The sequence below is a fragment of the Pantherophis guttatus genome, chromosome 4, assembly GCF_059756535.1.
Source record: "Pantherophis guttatus breed Tessera chromosome 4, ASM5975653v1, whole genome shotgun sequence".
Taxonomy (NCBI): Eukaryota; Metazoa; Chordata; class Lepidosauria; order Squamata; family Colubridae; genus Pantherophis; species Pantherophis guttatus.
In genome coordinates, this window is record NC_142066.1 from 87,908,141 (window position 1) to 87,934,292 (window position 26,152).

General features: G+C 45.5%; 1 protein-coding gene across 4 annotated transcripts in view; it reads right to left on the reverse strand.

The window, feature by feature from the left end:
• The window catches only part of ITGA9 (integrin subunit alpha 9), a 588,487-nt gene that overhangs the window by 109,872 nt on the left and 452,463 nt on the right, over positions 1-26,152 (reverse strand). For 3 of the 4 annotated variants that reach the window (XM_034423994.3, XM_034424808.3, XM_087892455.1), the window contains exons 25-26: positions 20,188-20,307; positions 18,962-19,063 (exon numbers count right to left, since the gene is read on the reverse strand). In XM_034423994.3, coding sequence (XP_034279885.1) covers positions 18,962-19,063; positions 20,188-20,307 — 222 coding nt within the window. The remainder of the gene's footprint in view (positions 1-18,961; positions 19,064-20,187; positions 20,308-26,152) is intronic. The other variant, XM_034425607.3, reaches the window with a different exon arrangement.

A 26,152-nucleotide genomic window follows, 5' to 3' on the forward strand; every position in this document is an offset into this window, starting at 1 on the left:
GGTGGGATTAGAGAACGGTGTGAAGATTAAGGATAAGACTTGGCAGTCAACCAAAACACAATGTGAGGACCAGGTTCACCCCCACCTTCCAAGAAAATACAAACTCTTGAGAACTGTCGAGCCCGGCATGCTCGAAGCCAGCGTGCTCGACACTGATGGGACGGGAAGGAGGAACGGTGTTGGATATGAAGCACAAAGACCACCTGGGAGACACAACAATACACGACACTGGTGGCGGTGGCACTGGGTGCAGGCAGGATGGATCCAGGTGGTGGTGGGGCTGAGAATAGGTCTACGCCGAGGAATGGTGTCAATCCACGGAGCTCCAAGCCTAAGACAGAAGCATCCCAACGGGAAACAACAGGGGCTTCCAGAAGATGCTTCTACAGCTGACGGGCAGCCACTTGATCAATTAGGGAAGGGTGGGGCAACGAGATAAAGGCGCTACGAGGCAGACGCTCGTAGCGCCAACTTTGAAATATTTTGTAGCTCAGCGTTAACTCGTGATTGACAAAAGCATTAAACCAGCATTGAATCTCGTCTTGATGTGTCCTGCTATGTTCTCTTGCTGTATGTGTGCTGTGAGAGATAAGGAGCTGAGAGAAAGTTGGTGCTCCGTTCGTTCCAGTTTCATTCTCGTAGTATGCCTAGATATTTGGAATGGCGGAGGGTGTGGACCCTGAAGCGGTGGTATTGGTGGAACCATTGGCAGAGGAGACGAGCGTGAGCCCAGTGGCAAAGTCCGACCTTCTACCCGTGGTGAGACCAAAGGAACGGCCCGTAAGCCAAAGCGGGGAAGGTGGAGAGATGGATGAATCGCAGGAGATGAAGAGTGTGGGGTGCCATCTGCGTCGGGAGAGTGGTGGCACAGTTCGGCGTTGGCTGGCCCTGGAGGATGGGTGAAGGCTCCTGCATCACCCCGTCGGGTGAACCTTTCCAGAGATGGTGTGAGAGACGCTGGGTGGATGACGACGAAGGGGGAGAGTGGAGCTACTCTACCAGCCCAGGACCCACCACTTTGGATATCCTGAAGGACCAGTTTGGGGAAAACAGCTTTAGGGATGGCCCCCTCTTGGTAGCCGTGGGCCACAGGGGTGGAACCCACCTCTACCTGGCAGGGTTCCACTGGGGCTTCTGGCGTGACTTGATTCCGCCTGGCCAGCCCGAATCTGCGGCGTGACCCTACTGTAAACAAGCCGCAGAAGACAGACCACATGCGCACTGGAACTCACCCTTCATCTGCCAGGGGGGGGAGTGGTGCCTGCTGACCATGGCACCAGGCATGCCCATGTGCCAGTCACAAGGGATAGTAGACAGGACAGTATGGGGCAAACAACTGAGACTCAAGACCATCAGGTGGCTTGTCCACCCCCGCAGGCACCCCCTGGAGAGCCGTACATGTGGGCCCCAGGACCGGGCCCCTGGCTACCCCAGATGATGTGCGTCCCTCCACCATTACAGGCATTTTTCGATGGCAGCCCAGATAGGGTAGCAATTTTTTTGAGCCAAGTCATTAGTTATCTTGACTTGTATGGACAGTTCTACCCCTCCCAGTGGTCCATGGTGGTGACTATCACAACAGTGTTGCAGGGGGAGGCAGCGGACTGGGTGGCTGACCTCCATACTGACCATGCCCGGGAGCTAACGGATGTAGGGCTGTTTCTGGAGGGCCTTAGGGCGCATTTTGAGGATGATTCCCGGAAACAACAGGCAGAGGGGGAGTTGGTGTCCCTAAAACAGAGGGGCCAGCTGGCCAGGGACTATGTAAAGGACTTTCAGGCAATCATAGGCAGACTACAGGGGTGGCCTGAACGAATGCTAGTACATCGGTTCCACCTTGGTCTAGATCGGGATCTACAGCAAGCCTGCATGTACCGTGGACTCCCTCCCCGCCTGGTGGAATGGTTCAAGGCGGCCATTGACCTGGACATTGGCCTGAAGGAATTTAGATTTAAGGGGATTACCTGGCCCGCACAGTCAAGACGAGCCCCAGAGAGGCCGTCTACTGTCAGGGATTTCGGAAGGCCAACCCCTACGACTGGGACCACGGGATCCACCCGCAGAGCACCGTTTAGGTGTTTCAGATGTAACCAGGTTGGGCATAAGGCTTTGGACTGTCCATTCCCTCCCTCCCAGACTCCAGGGGGCCATACTTCAGAATGAACCAGTGGAAAGGAAAGAACCTGAGCGACCCCAGAGCGATCTTGAGTAGTGTCGCAGACTTTGCTGGTTGACAGAGACAACTCTGCTAGGGAGGACGGAACCCTGGTTGGGTCTATGGACTTACCTGTGATTCTGGGAGATAGTGAGAAGGAAGATGGCCAGGATCCAATGGTGAGTGCACCCATACATCCCTTTTCTTATTTAAGTTGGCCTACAGAACCTGCGCACTGATGCAGTGGTGCTTCAGGGAGCCTTGATCGATTCTGGGTGTACCAGATATCTGATGCAGACCTCCCTAACAATTCAACTGGGGCTCCGCCTAAACCAGTTGAAAACACTCATTCGGTTCGAGCAGATGGACGGATCCATCATGGGGGGGTTCACCAGCGACACGGGTAATGGAATTAGTAAAGCTGGAGATTGGGGACCATTGGGAATTCATTCGCTTTGTAGTAGTAGACAGCATAATAGAACCAATTATATTGAGCTTAGCATGGTTAGATAAGTGGAAACCCACCATATGGTGCGGGGGGGGGATACAGAAAACTATGTCTGGAACTCGGTCCTGAACCATGGGCAGCGAGTTCCCGGAATAAACAAAGGATACTCAGTGTCAGGTTTCGATGTTGTCTCAAATAAAATAAATTGCATTTCCAAACAAATAGTCTTTGATGAAATCTTTCATTTATTAAGCACGACAATCTGTCCCCGATCGTGGCGTAGTCAACACTGACTTCCTGACCCCAAACCTTCCCTTTCTGTTCCCCAATTCTCTGCGTCTCATTGGCCATCTTCCAAATCACTCTCCCCATATCTACTACTTCAGCTCCCAGGAATGTCCCCCCTCCCATCTCATCTCCTAGGGGATAATATCTTTAGGGAAGATAAGTAGGTGAGAAGTCAAGCATCCTCTTGCCAGCTGCCCCCTCTTCTCCTTCTTATGTCAGCACTAGAGTAAATTCAGGTTGAAGTGCTGACATCCGGCCCCTCCCCCTTCATTTTTCCAGGGTGGCCTGGGTAAAACAAACAACAAATTAAGTACCGTTACCCCATCCGGGGGTATGTGTCCCGCCCCCTCCTGTCTTGCCCGGGTGATCTGCATGGAACTTGGCTATAAGGCGGTCAGCTTGGATGTTTCTGCTTTTCACCCAGGAAGCCTCTGACAAGGAGTAACCCTTCCACTTGATTAAGTATTGGAGGTGACCCCTGTGCCACCTCGAATCAAGAATTCGCTGTACCTCATAGTGAGTATAGCCCCCAATGACCAGGGGCCTGGGGGGGGTCACGTGGAACCGGCCTTAGAGTTGACCCCGCCACAGGTTTCAGGAAGCTACTGTGGAAAATGGGGTGTATCCTCCCTAGTAGTCGGGACAGCTGCACTTGTACTGTAACCGGGTTGATTACTTTTACTATAGGGAATGGTCCTATAAATTTCAGGCCCAGTTTCCTGCTCAGGAGTCTGAGTCTCAAATACTTGGCAGAGAGGAAGACCTTCTCTCCCACTCGGAATGGTCTTTGGGGAGTTCGGTGCTTATCTGCTTGTTTCTTATAGGATTGTGTTGCCTTGGCTAATGCCTTCTTGACATTCTCCCAGGTTTCTTTCAATATTTCCATCCAATCGGTCAAACTGACTGAGGCAGGGGGCTCCCTTGGGTACTCTGGCATGGGGACAAAATCCATACCACTCACTACCTTAAATGGGGTTAGTCCTGTGCTACTGTGGACAGCATTATTATACGCGACCTCTGCAAAAGATAGGAGGTCCACCCAATTAGACTGTTGGTAGTCGATGTAGCATCTCACGGCATTCAGTCTCTCCTTCCCCCCATTGGTGCTTGGGTGAAATGCTGAGCTGAGGCCTTGGGATGATCCTATGGACCGTAGGAATTCTCTCCAGAATTTTGCTGTGAACTGGACACCTCAATCGGAGATGATTCTTCTGGGTACTCCATGCAGGTGGTAGATGTGTTTCAGGAACAGTTTGGACAACTGGTGAGCTGAGGGTAGCCTGCTGCAGGGTATGTGCCTGTTTGGAGAATAAGTCTATTACAGTTCAGATCACTGTGTTTCCACTACTCCTCAGTAGTTCTACTATGAAGTCCATTGCAATCTCTTCCCATGGCCTTGTCGGTTCAGCTACTGGCTGCAGCAACCCGGGAGGTCTTCCTGGTCATTTTTTCATCGTGGCACAGATGGTACAACTTTTCACATAACTGTCTACGTCTTTTCTCATGTGGGGCCACCAAAACTGTCTTCGTACTAAGTGCATAGTCTTTAGGAAGCCAAAATCTCCCGCTGGTTTAACGTCGTGGCTTCTCTTGAGGATCAGGGTGCGTAGAGTCTCTGGGACATAGAGTTTTGTTCCCTTCCATGCTAGGTCATCCCTTTTCGTCAAGAGATGTTGATTATCTCGGAACCGCCGATATTTCAGTTTTGAGTCTTGTCGTTAAGTCACTTGCAGGTTGGCCTTGCTGGTCGTGACATCTGGTGATTACCTGACCTACTCCTTGGGCAGAGGGGATGATGGCATTCACTACCTGCTCCCACTCGCTGTTGTATTGAGGCATTCGGGAGAGGGCATCGGCCAGAAAGTTCCCCCCCTCCGGGATGTGTTTCAGCTTGAAGTTGAAATGATTGAAGTATTGGGCCCACCGGACTTGCCTGGGCGACAACTTCCATGGGGTCCTGAGGGCCTCCAGATTCTTATGGTCAGTCCAAACTTCGAACGGTCTCTGGCCTCCTTCTAGCAGGTGTCGCCAGGTCAACAGCGCCCATCTCACTGCGAACGCTTCCTTTTCCCACGCCGCCCATCGTCTTTCTGTGTCAGTGAGTTTGCGGGATATGTAGGCACAAGGTTGTAAATTCCCTTGGCTGTTCTTTTGGAGTAGCACAGCCCACACTGCCACATCGCTGGCATCTGCTTGGATGACAAAGGGTTGTTCGGGGTCAGGATGCTTTAAGACTGGTTCTTTTGCAAACATTTTTTTTAGTGTTTCGAATGCCTGTTGGCAGGCTAGGTCCCACTGTAAAGGTTGTCCTGGGCGGGGTTTTGTTGCTGGACTCCCTGTTTTTAGGAGGTCCGTCAGAGGTTTGGCAATTCTTGCAAAAGAGGGGATGAATTGTCTGTAGAAGTTCGCGAACCCCAGGAAGCTTTGCAGTTGTCTGCGGGTGCGAGGGGGTTGCCAGTTTAAAACTGATTGTACTTTGGCTGGGTCCATTTCTATCCTCTCGTTTGACACTCAGTAGCCTAAGTAGTCTAGCCATGACTGGTGGAACTCGCATTTTGATAGCTTGACATATAGGTTCGCCCCCAGCAGTTTTTCCAGCACTTGACGGACGAGGGATATGTGTTCGTCTATGGTTTCTGTGTAAATGAGAATGTCATCTAGGTAGACGAGGACCCCCTTATAGAGGTGCTCATGTAGAACCTCATTTATCAATTGCATGAACACCGCCGGGGCTCCCTGCAGTCCAATGGCATCACCTTAAATTGGAAACTCCCTAAGGGTCAGTTGAATGCTGTTTTCCACTCATCTCCTTCCCTGATGAGTACCTGATAGTAGGCTTCACGGAGGTCTAGTTTGGTGAAAACTTTCCCTTTGGCCAGGTGAGCTAGCATGTCTTTCATGAGGGGAAGGGGATATAAGTTGTGTACGCAAACAGCGTTGATACTCTAAAATCAACCACCAGGTGCATAGAGCCGTCTTTCTTCTCTTTGAAAAGGACCGGTGCCGCGACCCGTGGTTTGGGTGGCTCAATGAAACCTCTTTGTAGGTTCTTGTCTATGTAGTTCTGCATTTCTTGCATTTCACGGGGCGTCATGGCATACAATTTGGGTTTAGGTAGTTTCGCCCCAGGGATGATCACGATGGCACAATCGGCCTCACAGTGGGGGGGGGCAGAACGTCACACTCGGCCTCGCTAAACACCTCTGCAAGGTCTTGGTACTCCTCTGGGATTTGTTCTATCTCATGGGAGGTGTCAGATGTGGCCGCCAGGTGCTCTGGTGTACCCTTAGGGAGGGACCCTTGTTGCGGCGGGAGGAATTGGGGCCCCTGCGTGGGGGGCATCTCGCCTGGTTGGAGCGGCAGGGGTTGGGGGCCCGTTGCTATCCTCAGTCTGCGGGTTCCCTCTTGCCACCAGATGATGGGGCCCCATTTGTCTAGCCAAGAGAGTCCCAGTATGACTGGATCTGTCATTTTGGGGGCTATTATGAACCAAACCGTTTCCCAGTGATCTGCTAGCTCCAGCTTCACTGGTTCGGTCAGGTGTGTGGCGTAAGTTCCCCCCACTAGAGACCCATCAACTTGTTCAAATCGAACTGGGTAGTTGAGCTTTTTGACTCGGATCCCTAATTTTAGGACTGTGGGTAGGTTAATCAGGCACCTCGTGCAGCCCAAATCTATTAGGACTTGGAAAGTCCCTTGGGTCCCTGTTTTTGGGGCCATTAGGCATATAGGGAAGAGAAAAGGGTGGATGGGTCCACTCACCATTGGGTCGTCTTCACCCTCGTCCTCGCTGTCATACGATTCAGGGGATTGATTTCCATCATCTGGATCCCCCTTGTTTCGGTTAGGTGGGTGAAGACCTCTGGACCCTGGGGGATTTTCCATGGCGCGTTGGTGGCGCGCTTGGGCCCTCGTTCCGGTTGTGCCTTGGGTGGTGGGTCTGATCTCGGCCTTGGGGTTCCACATGGTGTGGCCAAGTGACCAATCCCCCCACACCTGTAGCACCTCAGTGGGCTCCGTGGGACGACAGGCCTCTGGGTGGGCTGTGGTGCTGTGGTTTCTCGTCTAATGGGTGGTCCCTGGTCTGGTTGGCCCCTCTGCTTGCCATTTGGTTGCTTTGACATGTTGTTGGCTCGCAACCCTCTGTCGACTTTTATCGCTACTCGGAACCATTCGGAGAGTCGGTTCGGGATGTCCCGATAAGCTGTCACTTGGGCGATTCGCTTGTCTAGGCTTGTTCTAAAGAAATACACCAGTAGTCGCTCTGGTAAGGGAGGTAAGATCCCAATGACTCTCCTGAATTCACGGATATGCTCTCTGATGGGCCTCCCCTTCTGCATTAGGTTCCTGAGCTCGTCCTCCACATAGGGGTCCTCCTCTGCCTCCTCGAACCGGGCTCGTAGTAGTTATAAGAACCTATCTGCATCTTGCAGTTGGGGGGGGGCTGTTCTTGTAGAGAACACCTCCTGCTGACCACCTCCTTGCTTCTCCCTCCAACCCTTCTAAAATGGCACTCACTAGGGCTGTGGGAAATGGGTAGAGGTGTCCATAGCGCTCGATGTAGATCTCAGCTGTGTCGAGGAATTGGGCTAGCTGGTCTGGATCGCTATCGAACTTCCCTCTGAAATGGGGTGGGTCCTCCCTCGCTGCCCTCTCCTCCCAGGGTGGGGCTCTGTAAGCCTGGCCTCGGTGCGGCTGGTCCTCTTCCTCATCTCTCATTCTAGGGCAGGGAGGTGATGTCCTATCCAGACTGCTCTGCTTATTGTGTAAGGGAGGAACCCATGGATGCATCTTTGGGCTTATTCTCCTTCTGCTGGGGGGGGGGGAAGGGCTGTACTTCAGTCTACGGCCTCTTGGTTCATCAGCCCAGACTGGTTCCTTTTTCTCCTTTGTCCTGCATGATGGCCCCTCCTCCCCAAGGATGGCATAGTCAAATTTCTCCTTCAATTCATCTATGGGGCTCTTGAGTGGCTTCCCTGAAGCTTTTTGGTGCCTCGCCTGCTGCCAGTCCCAATTCACTTAGTGGTTTCCCCTTCCCATGAACCCTCGGGACGGGAAACTCAGCCTCTGCGGATTTTGGCAAAAACCCCAAATACTCATCTTTTCTCTTCTTGGGTTGTGGCACGATCATCTGATCTTGGCTGTCTGGCAGCTTCGATGGAGGAGGGGGGGTTGAGGCTCCGTAATATCCTGAGGCCCTGTAGCATCCAAGCTGGCTGGGATCAGAACTGGCTCTTTTCCAGTTGCCTGAATTAAGCTCTCTTCGGACAGTTTGCTTTCTGCCATGATGTCCGGGCTGCATCTCCATTCACTCCATACATCTGGAAGGGAGCTGGAGGTTTGGAGGTCAGCCAGCTTGGCTTGGAAAGGAGTGTTGGCTATCTGTCAAGTTTCGATGTCGTCTCAAATAAAATAAATTGCACTTCCAAACAAATAGTCTTTGATGAAATCTTTCATTTATTAAGCACGGCAATCTGTCCCCGATCATGGTGTAGCCAACACTGACTTCCTGACCCCAAACCTTCCCTTTCTGTTCCCCAATTCTCTGCGTCTCATTGGCCATCTTCCAAATCACTCTCCCCATATTTACTACTTCAGCTCCCAGGAATGTCCCCCCTCCTATTTCATCTCCTAGGGGATAGTATCTTCAGGGAAAATAAGTAGATGAGAAGTCAAGTGTCCTCTTGCCAGCTGCCCCCTCTTCTCCCTCTTATGTCAGCACTAGAGTAAATGCAGGTTGAAATGGTGACACCCAGCTAACCACAACCTGGCGGCAGAGAGCACCCCGAATGCCAGGAGCCCCAGAGGTGTATGTGGACTTGGCAGAAGTATTTAGCGAGGAAGAATGTGACGCACTATCACCCCATCGCCCAATGGACTATGTAATAGAATTAGTCCCTGGGGCGAAACTACCCAAACCTCGCATGTATGCAATGACCCCCAAGGAGGTTGAGGAATTACGTAGATATATTGATAGTAACCTGGCCAGGGGTTTTATCAAGCCTAGTCGAGCCCATATGGCCGCTCCGGTTCTATTCCGGGAAAAAAAGGACGATGGTCTACACCTCTGTGTCGATTTCTGTGGCCTGAATGCAGTGATTACCGCTGATTAAAGATCTATTAGCCACGTTGTCTACTGGCCAGATCTTCACAAAACTAGACTTAAGGGAGGTGTATTATCACATCCGTATTAAGGAAGGTGACGAGTGGAAGATCACTTTTAATTGCCCTCTCGGCAGTTATAAGTTTCAAGTCATGCCGTTTGGCCTACAGGGAGCCCCGGCGGTGTTCATGGAACTCATTAATGAGGTGTTACATGAATACCTGTACCGGGAGTGTTAGTGTATCTTGACGATATCCTTATCTACACTAACACTATGGAACAACACACACAATTAGTTCGCAAGGTGCTGGAAAAACTGCTGGCGGCTAAACTTTTTGTTAAAGTGTTGAAGTGTGAGTTCCGTTGCACTGAGTTGGACTATTTGGGATATTGAATCTCCAAAAAGGGTCTATGGATGGACCCCAAAAAGGTTGCTGCAGTAATAGAGCGGCAAGCCCCGTGGACGAGAAAACAGGTGCAGAGTTTCCTCAGCTTTGCTAATTTTTATCACCAATTCATTCTGGCATTTGCCCATATAGCTTTACCTCTCACCAATCTCTTACACACGAAGGGGAGTGTTACCCAAGTGAAACCAGGTCAGAGCATAACATGGACTCCTGAATGCCAAAAGGCGTTCGAGGCTCCAAAAGCCTTGTTCGCTCAGGAACCCATATTGCAACACCCAAATCAAGACAAACCATTTGTAGTGCAGATGGATGTGAGCGACGTAACTGTCGGTGCTGTGTTATTACAACTGAATGAACAAGGCCAACTGCAACCATGTGCGTATACATCAAAAAAAATCACTCCTGCAGAGCGGGCTAGGCTATTTGGGAGAAGGAGGCATTCGCCGTTCGGTGGGCGCTTCTTACCTGGAAACATATATTGGAGGGGACTAGGAAACAATTTGAAGTCTGGACAGACCATCGAAACCTGATCTCTTTGCAAACCCCTAGAAAATTGTCTCCCAAACAGGTGCAGTGGGCCCAATACTTCCAAAGCAAAGTTTTAACTTTGCTTTAAAGTATGTGCCAGCAGGAAAGAATTTTTTGGTGGATGCCCTGTCTCATATGCCACAATACCATAGCAAAAGAGATGAAATTGTACAGGCTATGGTACCCACCAAGCAACTGGCGGGAGGCAGTCTAGTGCCATCAGGGCCCACGCACGAGTGGAAAGACAAGCTCCATGCTGAGTTAAAAACAGATGAGTGGCTACCTAAACACCAACAACTCTTCAAGGTTGAAGATGGGTTGGCCTGGAAGGAGGATAAACTATATGTCCTAACAGCTCTGCGCAACGCGGTGTTACGATAATGCCATGACGTTAAAGCGGCTAGACACTTTGGATTCCTTAAGACCCTTCATCTGACAAGACGGCAATTCTGGTGGCCGCATATGTGGCAGGAAATAGAGGAGTATGTAAATAGCTGCCTGATATGCGCCAAATCAAAATTTGGCGCATATCTTGGCCAACAGGCCCTTGGCCTGTTGCAAACCGTGGCTAACCTTACAAAGCCATGGGATGAGATAGCCATGGACTTTATAATGGACCTGCCACAGAGTAATGGCTATAATGTTATCTGGACTGTTATAGATCTCTTTTCTAAACAAGCCCACTTCATACCGTGTGCTGGACTGCCGTCGGCCCGAAGGTTAACCAAACTGTTCATTCAACACGTTTATCATGGCGTACCTCATAGAATACGAGAGGGTGCAATTTACGGCAAAATTCTGGAGAAACTTCCTTCAATCGATAGGATCGACACAGGGACTTAGTTCAGCATTCCACCCTAGCACCAACAGGGCAGCTGAAAGGACTAATGCTATGGTGGAACGCTACCTAAGAAGTTATGTCTCATATCAACAGACTGACTGGCCATCCTTACTACTATTTGCTGAAGTCACCTATAACAATATGGTACACCACAGTACTGGATGCACACTGTTCCGGGTGGTCACGGAACAGGAATTCGTTGCCATCCCGGAACTAGAGACCTTAAATTCTGGAACTGCTCCCAGCGAATGGGCGGAAAAGGTACAAGCCCTGTGGCCACAGATTAAGGAGGTGCTGAACAAAGCAGCAGCTGAATATAAAACCCAAGCTGATAGGAAATGGGCCACAATGAAACCATTTAAAGGAGGAGACCTGGTATATCTCTCCACTAAATATATTAAGCTGCGAATACCAAACCGAAAGCTAGGACCAAAATATATAGGCCCCTTCCCCATCAGTAAGGTAATTAATCCAGTTACAGTTGTCCTAAAACTTCCACCGCTATTGGGAAAAATCCATCCGGTATTCTACAGTAGCCTTCTCAAACCCACAACCACCATCAGACCCACACCCTCCCCCCCGGTCCTGTGGACGACGGTCAGTACAAAGTAGCCGACATACTAGATTCCTGAGTCCATAGGGGTAAGCTTCAATATTTAGTACGGTGGAAGGGCTATCCCTTGGAGGAGGCCACTTGGGTACTAGAGAAGGATGTCACAGCCGATCGGCTAGTACGGCGGTTCCATAAGAGGTATCCACTAAAACCACCAGCAAAAAATAATGTGTCTACTTTATGTCTTGCAGAGAAGCCCCTGGTGAAGCGAGGCCGCCTGTCGAGCCCGCATGCTCAAAGCCGGCATGCTCGACACTGATGTGTCCTGCTGTGTTCTCTTGCTGTCTGCGTGCTGTACGAGATAAGGAGCTGTATTTCAAAAGGAACTGTTTATGGAAAGGGATGAAAGCAAGTCAAACTCAAAGCAGGCTCTGGGGTCCCTCAGGCCATGCAGTTCAGGATAAAGGAAATTAGGAACCCCTCCCCACCTTCCAATGTGAATCCGCCCGTGTGAATGCAAATTGCACCAGCCTCTCTGAGAAATAGATATGAAGAGCTTCTCAGGGTCATTTTACAATCCACTCGTTCCCCCACCTTCTTTTTCATTTCCTGAGGTGTGAGAATTCTCCAGGCATTCCTGGCACCAGGCAACAGTTATACATCAGGGGAAAGTTTATACAAAGAGGATCAGGAAAGAAATTGGATACTTAGGACACATTAGAAAAGAACTAAATGTGACAACCCCAAATCCCCCCCCCTTCTTCCATGAAGAATGGAAGATATACAGATCTGACATATCGCCCTCCTCAGAAAAATGAAAAATCCATCTAGAAAGACATAAAATATATAATCCATTAAGATTTAGGATGGTTTGTATGGGTATTTCAGGTGGAATTTCCTTAACAGTGTGGAGGCTTTTACATGTTTTTTGGCTACCCATTTGTTCTGAGAGGATGGTAGATGTTTCCATGCCACTAAATATTGTGTGGAACCGTGGTGAGTGTGGGAGTCAAGGATGTCTTTGATTTCAAAATGTTGTTCTCCTTTCACCCTAATATGGGTTGGAGGTGTGGGCAAAGGGGGTCTGACTTTTGAAGTGATTTCTGGCTTGAGTAGGCTGCAGTGAAACACTGGATGAACCCGCCTAAGTGTCTTAGGAAGGAGGAGTTCTACCGTAACAGGGTTTATGATTCTGGTGATGGGGAATGGGCCAATGAATTTTGGTCCCAGTTTCTTAAATGGTTGAAAGGATTATAGAAACTTCGTGGATAGATATACGTAGTCCCCAACCTTGAATGGTTTGGGTTCACAGCGTTTCTTGTCAGTTTGAATTTTAGAAGCTGCTCTAGCCTCTTGTAGCGCTAGTCTGACCACTGGCCAAGTGGTTTGTAGGTTATTTATCCACTCCTTAAGGGAGGGGATGTCAGGTTCCTGAGGTGTGAGAATTTTCCAGGCATTCCTGGCGCCAGGCAATGGTTATAAATCAGGGGAAAGTTTATACAAAGAGGATCAGGCAAGAAATTGGATACTTAGAATACATGGGAAAAGAACTAAATGTGACAACTCCAAATCCCCCCCCTTCTTCCACGAAGAATGGCAGATACACGGATCTGACACACAATGTCTAGACGCACCAAGCTGGATCGACTACAGGAAAGCTGTGACTCAATACTGCATACATGGATATGTGGATGCCTAGTGATATACAAAGTCAACAGGTTATTAAGGACCTTCATCAAGAACTTGATGGGACTCTAGAAGACAACACTGGGATATTGGTAGCCATGGAATTCAACATACCAAAGTGATGTATTATTCTTGCTGCTATTCTGCATAGACTTGACCCACATCAGTCAGATTATCAGAAGGACTGGATATGGATATAAATTTAAGAATGGAGCTATCATCACCAACTTCCACTACATGAACGACATCTAACTTTATACTAAAAATGAACAGAATATCAATTTACTGATCTATCTGCCACGGATCTATAGTGAGGGCATTTGGATGTCATTCAGACAGGAAAAATGTAAGGATAGTAGCCAAGAGAGGGGAGATAGTTAAGATTGATGGGGTGGAACTTCCAGTGGGCTACATAGCAAACATACTTAGCAGCTACAGGTATCTTGATATCCTAATCATATTGAAACCATGAGAAGGAGACAAGAAAGACAGTAGCATCCAAAAACCCCCAAATAAAAAGACAGGTTTTGAAGTACCAACAATGAGAAGAACAAAATCCATACCATCAACATGTATGCTTTTCTGAAAAAAGATTGGGCAGAGTCTAGAAGTGTCAAAGCCACTGAATGTCCTAGATAAAATCCAGAGCATCCAAGAGTGCATCAGTAAAATGGCATCCAAAGATGTTGCTTAGAGAAAGCCTGAGACAGCAGCAGACATGGGAGGAAGATCAAGCAGAGGAAGTGCCAAGGTAAGACAATACTCTATATAGGATGTATCATTGACAGATAGTTGAGGGAATACATTGCGAAAGCTTATCAGTGGATGGAAAGGGATGAATTAAAAAACAGCATTGGGCTGATCAAAGCAGCACAAGAACAGGCACTAAGCACCTGATCCACAGAAGCAGTTTACCACACTAGAAAGGACCCAAAATGCAGAGGCAGTATAGAACATAGTAATAGAGTATGATGCAGGCATACCCTGAGCAGCACAACAAAATATTTGGCATTGTGTGTTGGAACATCTGCAGTGTAAGGGATAGAGGCTCCCAAGTCCAAATGGAAAATTCCACAGAAAGTTGTGGAGAATCAGAGGGTTAAGATCTTGTGGGACCTCCAGATTCAGATGAATATACAGGCACTGGCTTATCAACTAGATGTTGTGGTAGTAGATAAGGACCAGAAGACAAAGGTGATAATAGACGTAGTAGTGCCAAGTGACAGCAACATCAGGAAGAAGGCATATGAGAAGCTGAAGAAATACCAAGGCCATGGATGAAGGAGGAACTAGAGAGGATGAGAAAAGTAGTGGACAAAGTCCCTATGATGTAGGAATACTCAAAGTTGTGGCTCCTAAACTGGGAAAATGGCTCCAACAGACCTGAGGAACAACTAAAGCATTCTCTGTTGAGAAGAGTGCAGCGCTAGGAACAACTGAGATATGGCATAGAATCTAAAATGGCATAGACTCAGGCAGGACGCAAAAAAAATGCAGCAAATCTCTAATCAAACTGAGACATCTGAGCTTGAGCAAGGGACACAGAATACAACATTCAGAAACTTTGAATAGCTTTTAGAGTAGGAGCAGCCTTTAAACAGAAAGTATGCACCATATATCAACAATATAAAACAATAATATCAATTCTTCTTCCATAATCTCCCACAAGGAACTTAAATCAAAATTACTTTTAAATCAACAAAGCAACATAAAGGACACCTTTAGTAAAACTATAATATTTTCCAGCTAATATTGCACATTGATTCATGGTGGAATATCCTGCCTTAAAACATGCTTGTTTGTGGATTAAAATGTCGTCATCTGAATAGAACAAATCTGAAAGCTTATAATATAAAAATTGAGCACAGAACAATAAGCTAATTGGGTGATAAATAACTGGGTCTGGAACATTGCCTTTCTAGTATAACAGGAGAGTGATAGAATTAAGCATTTTTGGGAGCAATAAAAGTTATTAATCGTGATAAATAGGGAGGGCTAATAGAGAGCTCCAAATCAGCATGTATTTTCAGCAATTCTGGCAAATTTATACATTTACCTGCAGTCTGCTGCTTTTCAACTGAAATCTTGATTTCTAATTCTGAGACAAGGAGCCAATTATGGTAGGAATCAAATAAAGATTGGGGAAGAGGAGAATCACTGTCAAAAGGAACACTGAGTAAGTTCCCAAAATATTTTTTGTAGACGTTCATGCTGCCAGGTGTTTATTTAGCCACTAGATGGGAATCAAGTCCAGGCCAGGTCTTGATTCTAAAAAGATTATGTCTTTGGCATTGAGGCTAGGTTTATTTGAAGAGCGAGAAAAATATGGCAGAAGAGATTATCATCCTTCTTTGTTACTATTTGTTGGAGCACTGTTGATTTCAATAATGTAAGGTCCGGCCTCTCCTCCTTGTTCAAGAAAGTAAAAACTCTTGAAACTTTAGGATTTCAAAAGGAACCTTTTATTGAACAGGAGTGATAGTAAGAGGAAAGCAGACTCTGAGTTTCCCTCAGGCAATGCAGTTAGGATAAAGGAATTAGAAACCCCTCCCTTCAGTCTGATGTGGGCATGATGCAAACTGGTAGTAAAGGTAAGTAGAACCTACCCCTGGCTTAAATGGATTATCAATTGCAAATATTGGTAATGTCTGGAATTAAAAAAAACATTTTTGGTTAGATGTCCATCTTAATTACAGAAATTCTACCCAATAGTGATAAATGCAGTTTGTCCCATCTTTGTAAGTCCTTTTTAATATCTCTCCAAAGAGGGACATAGTTATTTTGAAGCAATTTTATATTTGTATTTGTCAACAAAACCCCTAAGTATTTCACTTTTTGCTTGACCTTAAAACCTGACTTTTTAGTCAATATATCACTGTCCTGAGATGACATATTCTTAATCAACTTTGTTTTTTTCTGTTTATTTTAAAACCCGTTAAAGCCCCAAACTTATTTAATTTCCTCATCAAATATTTTATATTATCTTTTGGGTCTTGCAAGAATATAACCAGATCATTTATAAACTTCCTTCTTGATACTTATACCTTTTATTTTATCATCTTGCTTAATCTTCCAACACCAAGATGAACAGCAGAGGGGACAAGGGACATCCTTGTCTCGTACCCTTTTGAATTTCACATGAGTTAGTTAAATCACCATTAATGACAATTTTGGCTTTCTGTGACATATAAACTGCTTTGATTCCTTGAATAAAGTTCTCTCCAAAGTCCATTTCTTCAGCACTTTAAACATAAAAGCCCAATTTAAATTGTCAAAGGCTTTCTCTGCATCTAGAAATATTAAGGCTGCCTGTTTCTCGTTATGATATTGTAAATTTTCAATAATATTCAAAACAGCCCTCACATTGTCTCTGAGCTGTCTTTTTGAGAGAAAGCCCAAGATTCATATTTTAATACAAAAAATTATTAAAACGAAGATAAAGATGAAACCAGAAACTTTTCTTTTGGGTTTAATAGAAAAAGACTTGGAGAAAAAATTTGGAACTTTGATCTTATACATGTTGACAGCAGGAAGATTACTGTACGCACAAAAATGAAAAGACATTTCGATTCACACCATGGACGAATGGCTACAGAAGCTGATGGAGTTGGCAGAAATGGCTAAATTGATTGTTTTGATTAAAGAAAAGAATATAACTTTTGTTGCCACATGGAGACTGCTTCAGGACTTTGTGCTTGAGGTAGGGAAAAAAATGAAACTTTGATTTTGGGTTTCACTGATAAGATTGATTTGTTTTTATAGAAATGGTTAGTTTATATTATTATGGAAAAGTAAAAAGTTGTGGTTTGTTGTTAATGCTTTATTTTACTGCAACAGAGGGAGTCAGAAGTCAACACTTTTTTTTCTTTTCTTCCATTCTTCTTCACTTTTCTTTCCCCTTCTCCCCCCCACCCCACCATGTCTTCTTATTTGATTTTGTATTTTCTATTTTATTCTATAATGTAATAGCAATAGCAATAGCACTTAGCCCAGCGGTTCTCAAACTGTGGGTCGTGACCCCTTTGAGGGTCGAACGACCCTTTCAAAGCGGTCACCTAAGACCATCGGAAAACAGATATAGTTTATAGCAGAGCCATTTCTCTGGGCACGCGGAGCCATCGCCCATTGTTCTTCCGGGTTCCCATACGCCGGCCATCTGGTTTTCATGCGCACGGGCATGCCGGAAATTGGAAGAGCAACCACCCATTGCACATGCGCACTCCAGGAAAACAATCTTCCTGTTTCCAGAGTACACATGCACACCGGCCAGCTGATCTGGTTTCTGGCGCGCATGTGCACGCAAAGACCAGCAACTGGCGCACATGCCAAAAGACACAGAGAGGGAATCCCGGTGGTCACTTCCTAAGGGAGCAGAGCAAGGTAAGCCAGGGCTTCCCTCTCTCTCTGCCCATGCGGGCTACTTGTGCAGTCCCAGGCAGTCCGGATCACCGGTGGACCAGCAGCCGGTGAGGGCGGGGTGGTGGTGGGCTGCCTGCTCAGATGACCTGTGGCCACGTGGGTCACTTGGGATGTGCGACTGCAGCTGCAGGGGGAAGGGAAGAGCGACCGGTCAGCTCAGGCACATGGGGCAGCATTTGCTGGCAGGGCGGGCAGCTGCCAAGCCCACGGCTCCTTCCCCAGCGTATGGCCGGAGAGCCTGGCTCAGCTGGCGACACAGCAGCGGGGGTCGGGTGGGGGTGCGCGCTGCCTGTGGTTGGGCCCATCGCTCAACCCCCACCACACCTGCTGCCACCCGAAAACATTGTTGCCATGATCTCCGCTGCCTGGAGATCTTCACTGCCTCCCCAATTCTAAAAACGGGGCATGGAGGCAAAACAAGAATATAACCATTTCAGGCGCTGTGCAGGAGGTGTAAAAGTGGGGGTGCATGCATGGAGGGCGCACACATGCACAGTGCGGATTTCATGTGCACATGTGCAGTGTGAGGCGCATGCACATTAGGAGCATGGAGGGTCATGCGCACATGCGCAAATGGGGGTGCCCATTGCATTATGGGTGCTGGCATGTGAGAGCGCGCAAGCGCTCCCACACTCGGACTTTTGGCACGCAACGCCAAAAAGGTTCACCATCGCTGACATACACACACATAGCAACGAAAATAATTTTATGGTTGGGGTCACCACAACATGAGGAACTGTATTAAAGGGTCGCAGCATTAGGAAGGTTGAGAATCATTGACTTAGACTTATATACAGCTTCACAGTGCTTTACAGCCTTCTCTAAGTGGTTTACAGAGTGATCAGCAGAAGTTGCCTGCAGTACTGCACTCTAACCACTGCATCACTGCAGCTCTTAATAAAATGTTTAAACAGAAAAAAAAAATGTTGGGTCTTCCCACATCAGAAGGGCATCTTCTCATACTAAGGTGCTCCACAGAGACCCATAACCGGCAATGACAACATTTGGGATGGGGCTAAGCGGGTTCAAGTGGTCCGCATTGAATATGCAACCTCTGAGGTCTCCTCCCTATCTCAGGATTGTCCTCATGGGTGGCTTCTCTTCTAATATAGCAAAAGCCTTGTCCAAACTCATGGGTTGGTACACAGTTTGTGTATTTCTCTGCTATCTGGATGCAAAGTAGATTTTCTAAAGACCTAATGAATAAAGAAGCCCAGAGTGAGCAATGTAATTTACCTTGTTAATGCAGATATGTGTATAATAAATATCCATCCCTCTGTCTTTAAAAAAAAAAAAGCTGAACTAGTGCGCAAACATCCTGATGACAATCATTTGCTTCTAGACTTATCACAGCAAGAAAAAATACAAGAGGATTTTGTGGCAGCAATATCAATGCTAATGCATTTAAAGAAAGGCACACTCCTTCTGTTTCTTTGGCCTGACCACAAATTCCTTGCTAAATGCTGGATCATTTAATGCATTCCATTAATGCATTAAATTAAAACAAACAATTCTTCAGATTCTTCCACTTACTGTTGCATATTCAGAATTTGCATTAGTTACTTCAATTGCCCGGTTGCTTGGGTCCACTTTCACCTTTGCTCGTGTTACAAACTGAATCACTGATGAGATATCCTACAGATTGAAAAATAAGGAGATTTTCAAACATACAATTCTCAAAGACTCTTAATCATAGGCATTTTAAAATACACCAAAGTTAGATGTAAAAGTTCAAAAGCAGTATTCTCACATTTAAAGTAAGATACTGCCAAATATCGTCAGCAGAGAACATCTTAAATTGCATCATAATTAGAAGCAGATATTTGTATGTAATTATTAAAATGTGCTTATATATTAAATATTTTATGATTAAAATAAATTCTAACATTGCATAAAATAACAAATCTAAATATATGTATTTTTCCACTATAATTATTCTTGAAAGAGCTTTAACACAAATGGCCCAGCAATTACCTTTTAAAGTAATTCTTACTGTATTTTAAAATTATACATGTCTTCTAGTAGAGTAAGGTCAGTCATACATCATTTTTAAGGGAAAAAAATGACAATTTAGAAATGGAAATATAATTTCTTCCTTCTCTTATGTACAGCAGGGCAACAAAGTTCAAGAGAATTATTTTACTTTGTGACTTCAAACTGAACATTGGCACAGCTCATATAATTAAGCAACTCAACTAATTTAATGAAAATAGCTGGTGTTAGGCAACAATACATTCTTAACACTTTTACTAATCACATCAGATCATTCCAATGCAACACACACTGAGCATTCAGCAAGGCATCAGAAAGAACCACAAATCAAGCTTAGCATAGTAGGCTAAGTCCTTATTCTATCCATTATTGACAGTAGTAAAATCTGAACATTATATTCAATTCTATCAGCATTTAAAAGTGTACGCATCAGTTTTGAGCCTATCGCTTACATTTTATATATTATATATTACTTATATTTCAATCTATTGCTTACATTGATGGAGTTATACTGAAATCCAAAATCTAAATTTGGGGATTATTTAGTTTGCTCACTTGTTTTAAAACTAAAGAGCATCTTGAAAGATGCAAAACATAATGGTTTGCATCTTTTCTGATTCATTTTTTTTTCTGCCTCTGAGATTGCTCCAAAAAAAACCCAAAACTCAACCTTCTGTTAGGATAAAGCAGTAATCCAAATTTAAATTGAACTCCAAAGTGAATTATTTAGAGAATTTCAATATTATAGTGTAGGAAATAATGCTCACCTTCTTTAATATCTCTGTATTCAAAAGCATTTGCATATCTATGCTACGGGATTCAGCTTTTGCTAGTGAACTTAAATTACACCGTATAATTAAGCAGGACCTGCCTGGTCTTTCACAATCCTAAAGGATAACAAGTAAATAAAAGCAAATGAACAAAGGGGGAAAAGAATAGATAGATAATCAATAAACCTTGTTCAGCTATCTGTCTTCAGCAAATTATCAAGATTGATTACGTTCTCATTTTTCCTACTTTTGGTTTATTCCATCATGTTTCACTGTCATTTCTAACATTTCTAACATCATTTCTAAGTACAAATCTGTATTGTTTTGTGTGTTTTTCTCCTAATGCACACATTATTGTATATACTTTATAGAGCAGGGATGTCAAATTTGATTTCATTGAGAGTCGGATCAACATTGTGGTTGTCCTCCCGGGGCCGAAGTGGGTGTGGCCTGGGGTGTGGCCGGCTTGATGTTGCTCACATGGGTGGTGAAGCACATGGCCACCAGACCTGATATAACTCTGAGGTTAGATCAGATCTCTCTCTCTCTCCCTCCCTCCCTCCCTCTCTCACACACACACAAACACACGTTGGATCGGATTTGCTCTTGCTCTCTCTCTCTCTCACACACACACACACACCAACATACACTTACTCTTGTTCTTTTGCTTGTGCTCGCTCTCTCTCTCTCTCTCTCTCTCTCTCTCTCTCTCACACACACACACACAGAAACACACAAAACAGAGGATGGATTGGATTACTCCCTTGCTCTCTCTCTCATACACACACACACACACACGTACACAGATCACTCTCTTGTGTACTTTTGTTCCCCTCCTCTCTCTCTCTCACACACACACAGAGAGAGGTTGGATTGGATTGCTCTTGCTCTCTCTCTTGATGTGGCAGCGGTGGCGGCACTTCAGTGCCTGGCCGGTGGGGTGGTTCTTGCTCGGCCGCTTTCCCTCTTTCTTCTCTCCATTCCCTTTTCTCTTTTAGGCAAAAGCTGCACTTTTCATTTGTCTATTGCAGCATAGCATCTGGGATTTACTTTGACAGCGGCAGGGCTTGGGGGATGGTCAATCCCCAATCATGGCATGGTGGAGAAAGCGGGAGGCAACCCCCTTACCAGACCAGACCAGCCTGGTGGGGTGATGGGGATTGACCATCCTCCAAATCCCACCACTGTCAAAGGAAATTCCGGGTGAAAGCAGCTGAGTGAGAAGTGCCCTGCTGGCCGGGCACTGAAGCGCCACTATTGCCGCTGCAGTGAGATAGATAAAGTATGCATGTATGTGTGAAAGAGAGAGAGAGTGTGTGTGATCCGATCTAACTTCAGAGAGTTATAGCAGGGCTGGCAGTAATGTGCGCTCTCCTTCCCTCTCTCTCTCTCTCTCTCTCTCTCTCTCTCTCTCTCTCTCTCTCTCTCTCTCTCTCTCTCTCTCTCTCTCACACACACACACACACACACACACACACACACACTGGTTTGATAGATTGTTCTCTTACTCTCTCACCCCACCTCATGGCAGCGGCACCAGCTATGTCTCAGCAAGGTGGTGGAGAGCTGGAAGACGAAACGAGGTGGCGGGGGTAGTGGAAGATGAAGCAAAGCAGAGGGTGTGGAGCTGCCCCATGCACCAATTTACCTGAGGGCCCTGCAGCCAGGCCATCAACATCCTCACAACTGCCTGGCCTTGCAGCAGCAACTCCAGAAGCCCCATGAAGGACCCCATGTGGCCACTGGCCTGCTTCTCCTTGCTCACCACCACAACAGAGCAAGAGGCTGAGTGACGTATGTGGGGTCCTGGTTGGGGCTGCTAGAGCCGCTCTAAGACAAAGCAGTTGTCAGGATGTTAATGGCCTGCCTGAGGGGTGCTCAGGTAAGCCGGTGCAGGGTGTTGGGGGCAGCTCCGCACTCTGCCTTGCTTTGTTCTCCACTCCCAACCTCCTCGCTTTGTGTATGCCACATCAGTATGTTGCTCAGCCTCCTGCTCTGTTATGGCAGCAAGGAGAAGAAGTGGCGAAGAACAAAGAAGAACTAAGCGAGGCAATAGAGGGGTGGAGGACAAAGCAAGGGAGGGGGTGCAGAACTGCCCCACCCGCTCCACCCCGGCTTACTTGAGGGCCCTTCAGCCAGGCCACTCATTCCAAACCCTCACTCTCCTGAGGACAGCCACATCCCTTTACTAACCTGGTTTCCAGCTCCGTTTGTCACCGCCGCATGCAGGGCAACAAAAGTAGTCTGTGAGACTACCGTGAAAAAAAATAGTTCAGACCTTCCAACTTCTCTCGGAAAAAAAAAAGACCTCACAAAGTTGGATGGTGTGAACTATTTTTTTTTTACTGTAGTCCCACAGACTACTTTTGTTGCCATGCATGTGACAGCAGAGAACTGGGCCTGTGTGTGCCCGCCTCCTCCTGTGCACATGCATGCCACCAAGATTGCATGGGTGAGCCAAAGCAATGCGAGCCGGCCCCTTACAGTTTCCAGGATGGCGCGCGGGCTGGTTCTGACCTCATCGGGGGTTTGATGCAGCCCACGGGCCTTGAGTTTGATACTCTTGTTGTAGAGAATGTTACTGGATGAATTTTCATACTACATGTTTCTTCTTATTCCTTAATAGGATGCAGATTTTCCTGCATATCCTGAATTCAAAAATTGTTACTACATTCTGTGACCAGCTTTTACAGTAGGAAAAGAGAAATAGTTTGGCACAACCATTCATTATCAGGAAAAAAACAAAACAATAAACAACATATCTAATTAAAAAGGCTTTGGGATCCAGGACTTTAGTTCTGGATGGGGATGCACTGCCCCAGACAGACTCTACATGCAACTTAGTTAATCTATTGTCATTGCACTTCGTACAACGAAATTAAATGCCATCTTCAGTGTACATTATAACTATAAAAATAAAACACAAACACATATCCTTTGCATTCTGTACAATTGAACTGAAAACCCCAGATATTGCATTAATATTGCACTATACAGTAGAATTCAATATAGTTACTGCTCTGGGATAGAAGTTGTTTTTTAGTCTATTTGTCCTTGTTTTTATTATCCTCTACTGTCTGCCAGATGGTAATAATTCAAAAAAAGGGTGCCCAGGATGAGATGGATCTTTAAGAATGTTTTGAACTTTCTTAAGGCAGCGGGAGCTATAAAGCACTTCCAAAGAGGGGAAAGGGCAACCAATGATCTTCTGGGCAATGTTGTTAACCTTATGGAGCACTGTCCTATCTGCCACTGTGCAATTGGCAAACCATACACAGGTGCAGTAAGTTAAAATACTCTCTATGGTGCATCGGTAGAAGGCCACCAGCAGTTTTTCATTCAGTTATTGTTTCCTGAGAAGTCTCAGGTACTATAATTTCTGCTGGGCCCTTTTGACCAGTGCTGCAATGTGAACATGCCAGGTCCTCTTTTATGATAACATGCAGAAACTTAAAACTGGCCACTTGCTCTACTTGGTCTCCATTGATAAGCAAGGGCTGGATGGCTGATCTATTCCTTCTATAGTCCACTATAAGCTCCTTGGTCTTATTGGTGTTAAGGACCAAATTATTGTCTCCACATCACGAAAGCAACTGGTCCACCTCATCTTGATAGGCAGACTCATCCACACCGGAGATGTCCCACCACTGTTGTATCATCTGCAAATTTAATAATAGTATTACTGGTGTGAATGGGAATGCAGTCATGTGGATAAGGAGTATAGAGTAAGGGCCTCAACACACAACCCTGTGCTGTACCAGTGTTAAGAATAAATATGAATTATCTAATGAAGAAATATGATTATCTAATCTGACCCTCTGAGAGCAGCCAGACAAGAAATCCATAATCCAAAGGCAGATTGAATAAGAAAGCCCAAGATCCATAGTTTAGACACTAGTCTATGAGGAAAAATTGTGTTAAATGCAGAGCTAAAATCTACAAAAAGCATCCTCACATAGACTCCCTCTCCCGCTGTTCCAAATGATTCAGAGCAGTATGAAGAGTGATGGCTATAGCATCCTCTGTAGATCTATTTGTTCTGTATGCAAACTGGTGTTTATCAAATGTATGCGGAAGACCAGAAATGATGTGCCAGCCGACCAATTTCTCAAAGCACTTCATGATGATAGGAGTGAATGCCACTGGTCTGTAATTGTTGAGATTATTGATAGGGAACTTCTTTGGCAGCAGAACAATGGTGGGAGCCTTCAAACAAGATGGCATAGTGGACTGGGATAAAGACCAATTGAAGATCCTGGTAAAGACTCCAGCCAACTGATCAGCACAGTCTTTTAAGTACTTGGCCAGAGATACTGTTAGGATTGGCAGCCTTTTTAGGGTCCACAGCCCTCAAAATGCTTCTCACCTCCAACTTCCGGTTTGGTGTCACAGAGATGCAATCGGGGAAATGGCGGGCTCTGATGAGCCCCACCAAAACCCTGATTGGCTAACCGCCACTGACAGGTCTGTGGACCTACCCTGTCCTGAAGGGACAGGGGAAAAGAGAGGGACCCCTTGGGCAGCCGAGAGGAACAGGCAAGTTCCTCGGAAGCCGGAGGCAGCCCTCTAAGTCAGTGGCGGGGGACGGCAGCCATGGCGGCTGCCTCGAGACTGCGACAAATTGGGACAAGCAATGCGCAGGAGGAAGGAAGAAAAGACAATGTGCTTCAGAGCCAGGCGAGTGACACCAACCCAGGCAAGAAGTAACGTGTTAATAAGGTTATTTACAAATAAGATCCCCAGCCTTACCTAGCGGCTAATGATCGGAGGGGCTTGAAGATTTTTTAAAATAAGGAAAGAAGTTAAAGACCCTTTAAGAACTTTACTTCACCACTGATTGATTGGAACGAATTGCTCATTAACTAAATAGAGCTGGATATTTGAATTTTCTCAATAAACTGAAATGAATTTGAAAAGAGAAAAGCGATAATTAAGGACTTGCCATCTCTAAAAGCCAGACAAAGAGATCAAACGGATTGCTACATAAATGTTTCAAAATGGCGACTGAAGCTGTGACTAAGTGAAAGTGTTGATTGTGGAAACTTGTTTTTTCCTGAAAAGAACCTATTTGACTCATTACATATTGTGGATTACTTTGAAAAGAACTATGGTTTTTTGAACTTTGGAGATTCCTATTCTGTCGTTCAATGGCTTTACAAAGAAAGAAGAAACACAATGACTAATAAACTTTTAACTATATAAATAACTATATATAACTATATATTGCTCCTGGAAGCACGAAGCCGAGAACACCAGCCTGAAGATGACGAATGAGACTTCGTCGAAACGTCGCCAAGACACTTCCAATTTTACGTGGGAGAAGACCCGAATAACCAAAGACCAACTATATATAACTATATATAAAAGACTTGGTGCAGGATCAGAAGCGGAGAAGCTGATGTTTTACTGGAAACAGACTTTACAATAGAATTAAAAAGGACATGCAGAGTTTTAAGCATGAGTTGAAGATACTTTTCAGTGTAAATAAAGAAGAAGACACATCAATTCAAAATCTCTGGGACAGGTTAAAAGCATATATCAGAGGATTAACAATAGCCTATAATGCAAGGAAGAAGAAGGAAAAGAAACGCCAACAAAAAAAAATTCAGGAAGAACTTAAAAAATTAGAAAGAAAACTGCAGGAAGACCCCCAAAATAAAAAGATAAAAGAGGAATGGAGTATAGTTAAACATAAAATTAAATTAAATAACCCAAAAAGAAATAGCACAGAAAATAAAGATGTCAAAACAAAATTATTTTGAACATGCAAATAAAGTGGGTAGATGGTTGGCCTATAAATTAAAAAAGGAGAAAAATAAAAGAATGATATATCAATTGAAAGATGACAAAGGAATAATCCAATATAAAAGAGAGGACAAAAAGGAAATTATACAAAAAAAAATTTCAAACTTATATTCCCAGGAAGAGATATCAGAAGTAAAGGTCAAAGATTATTTAGAAG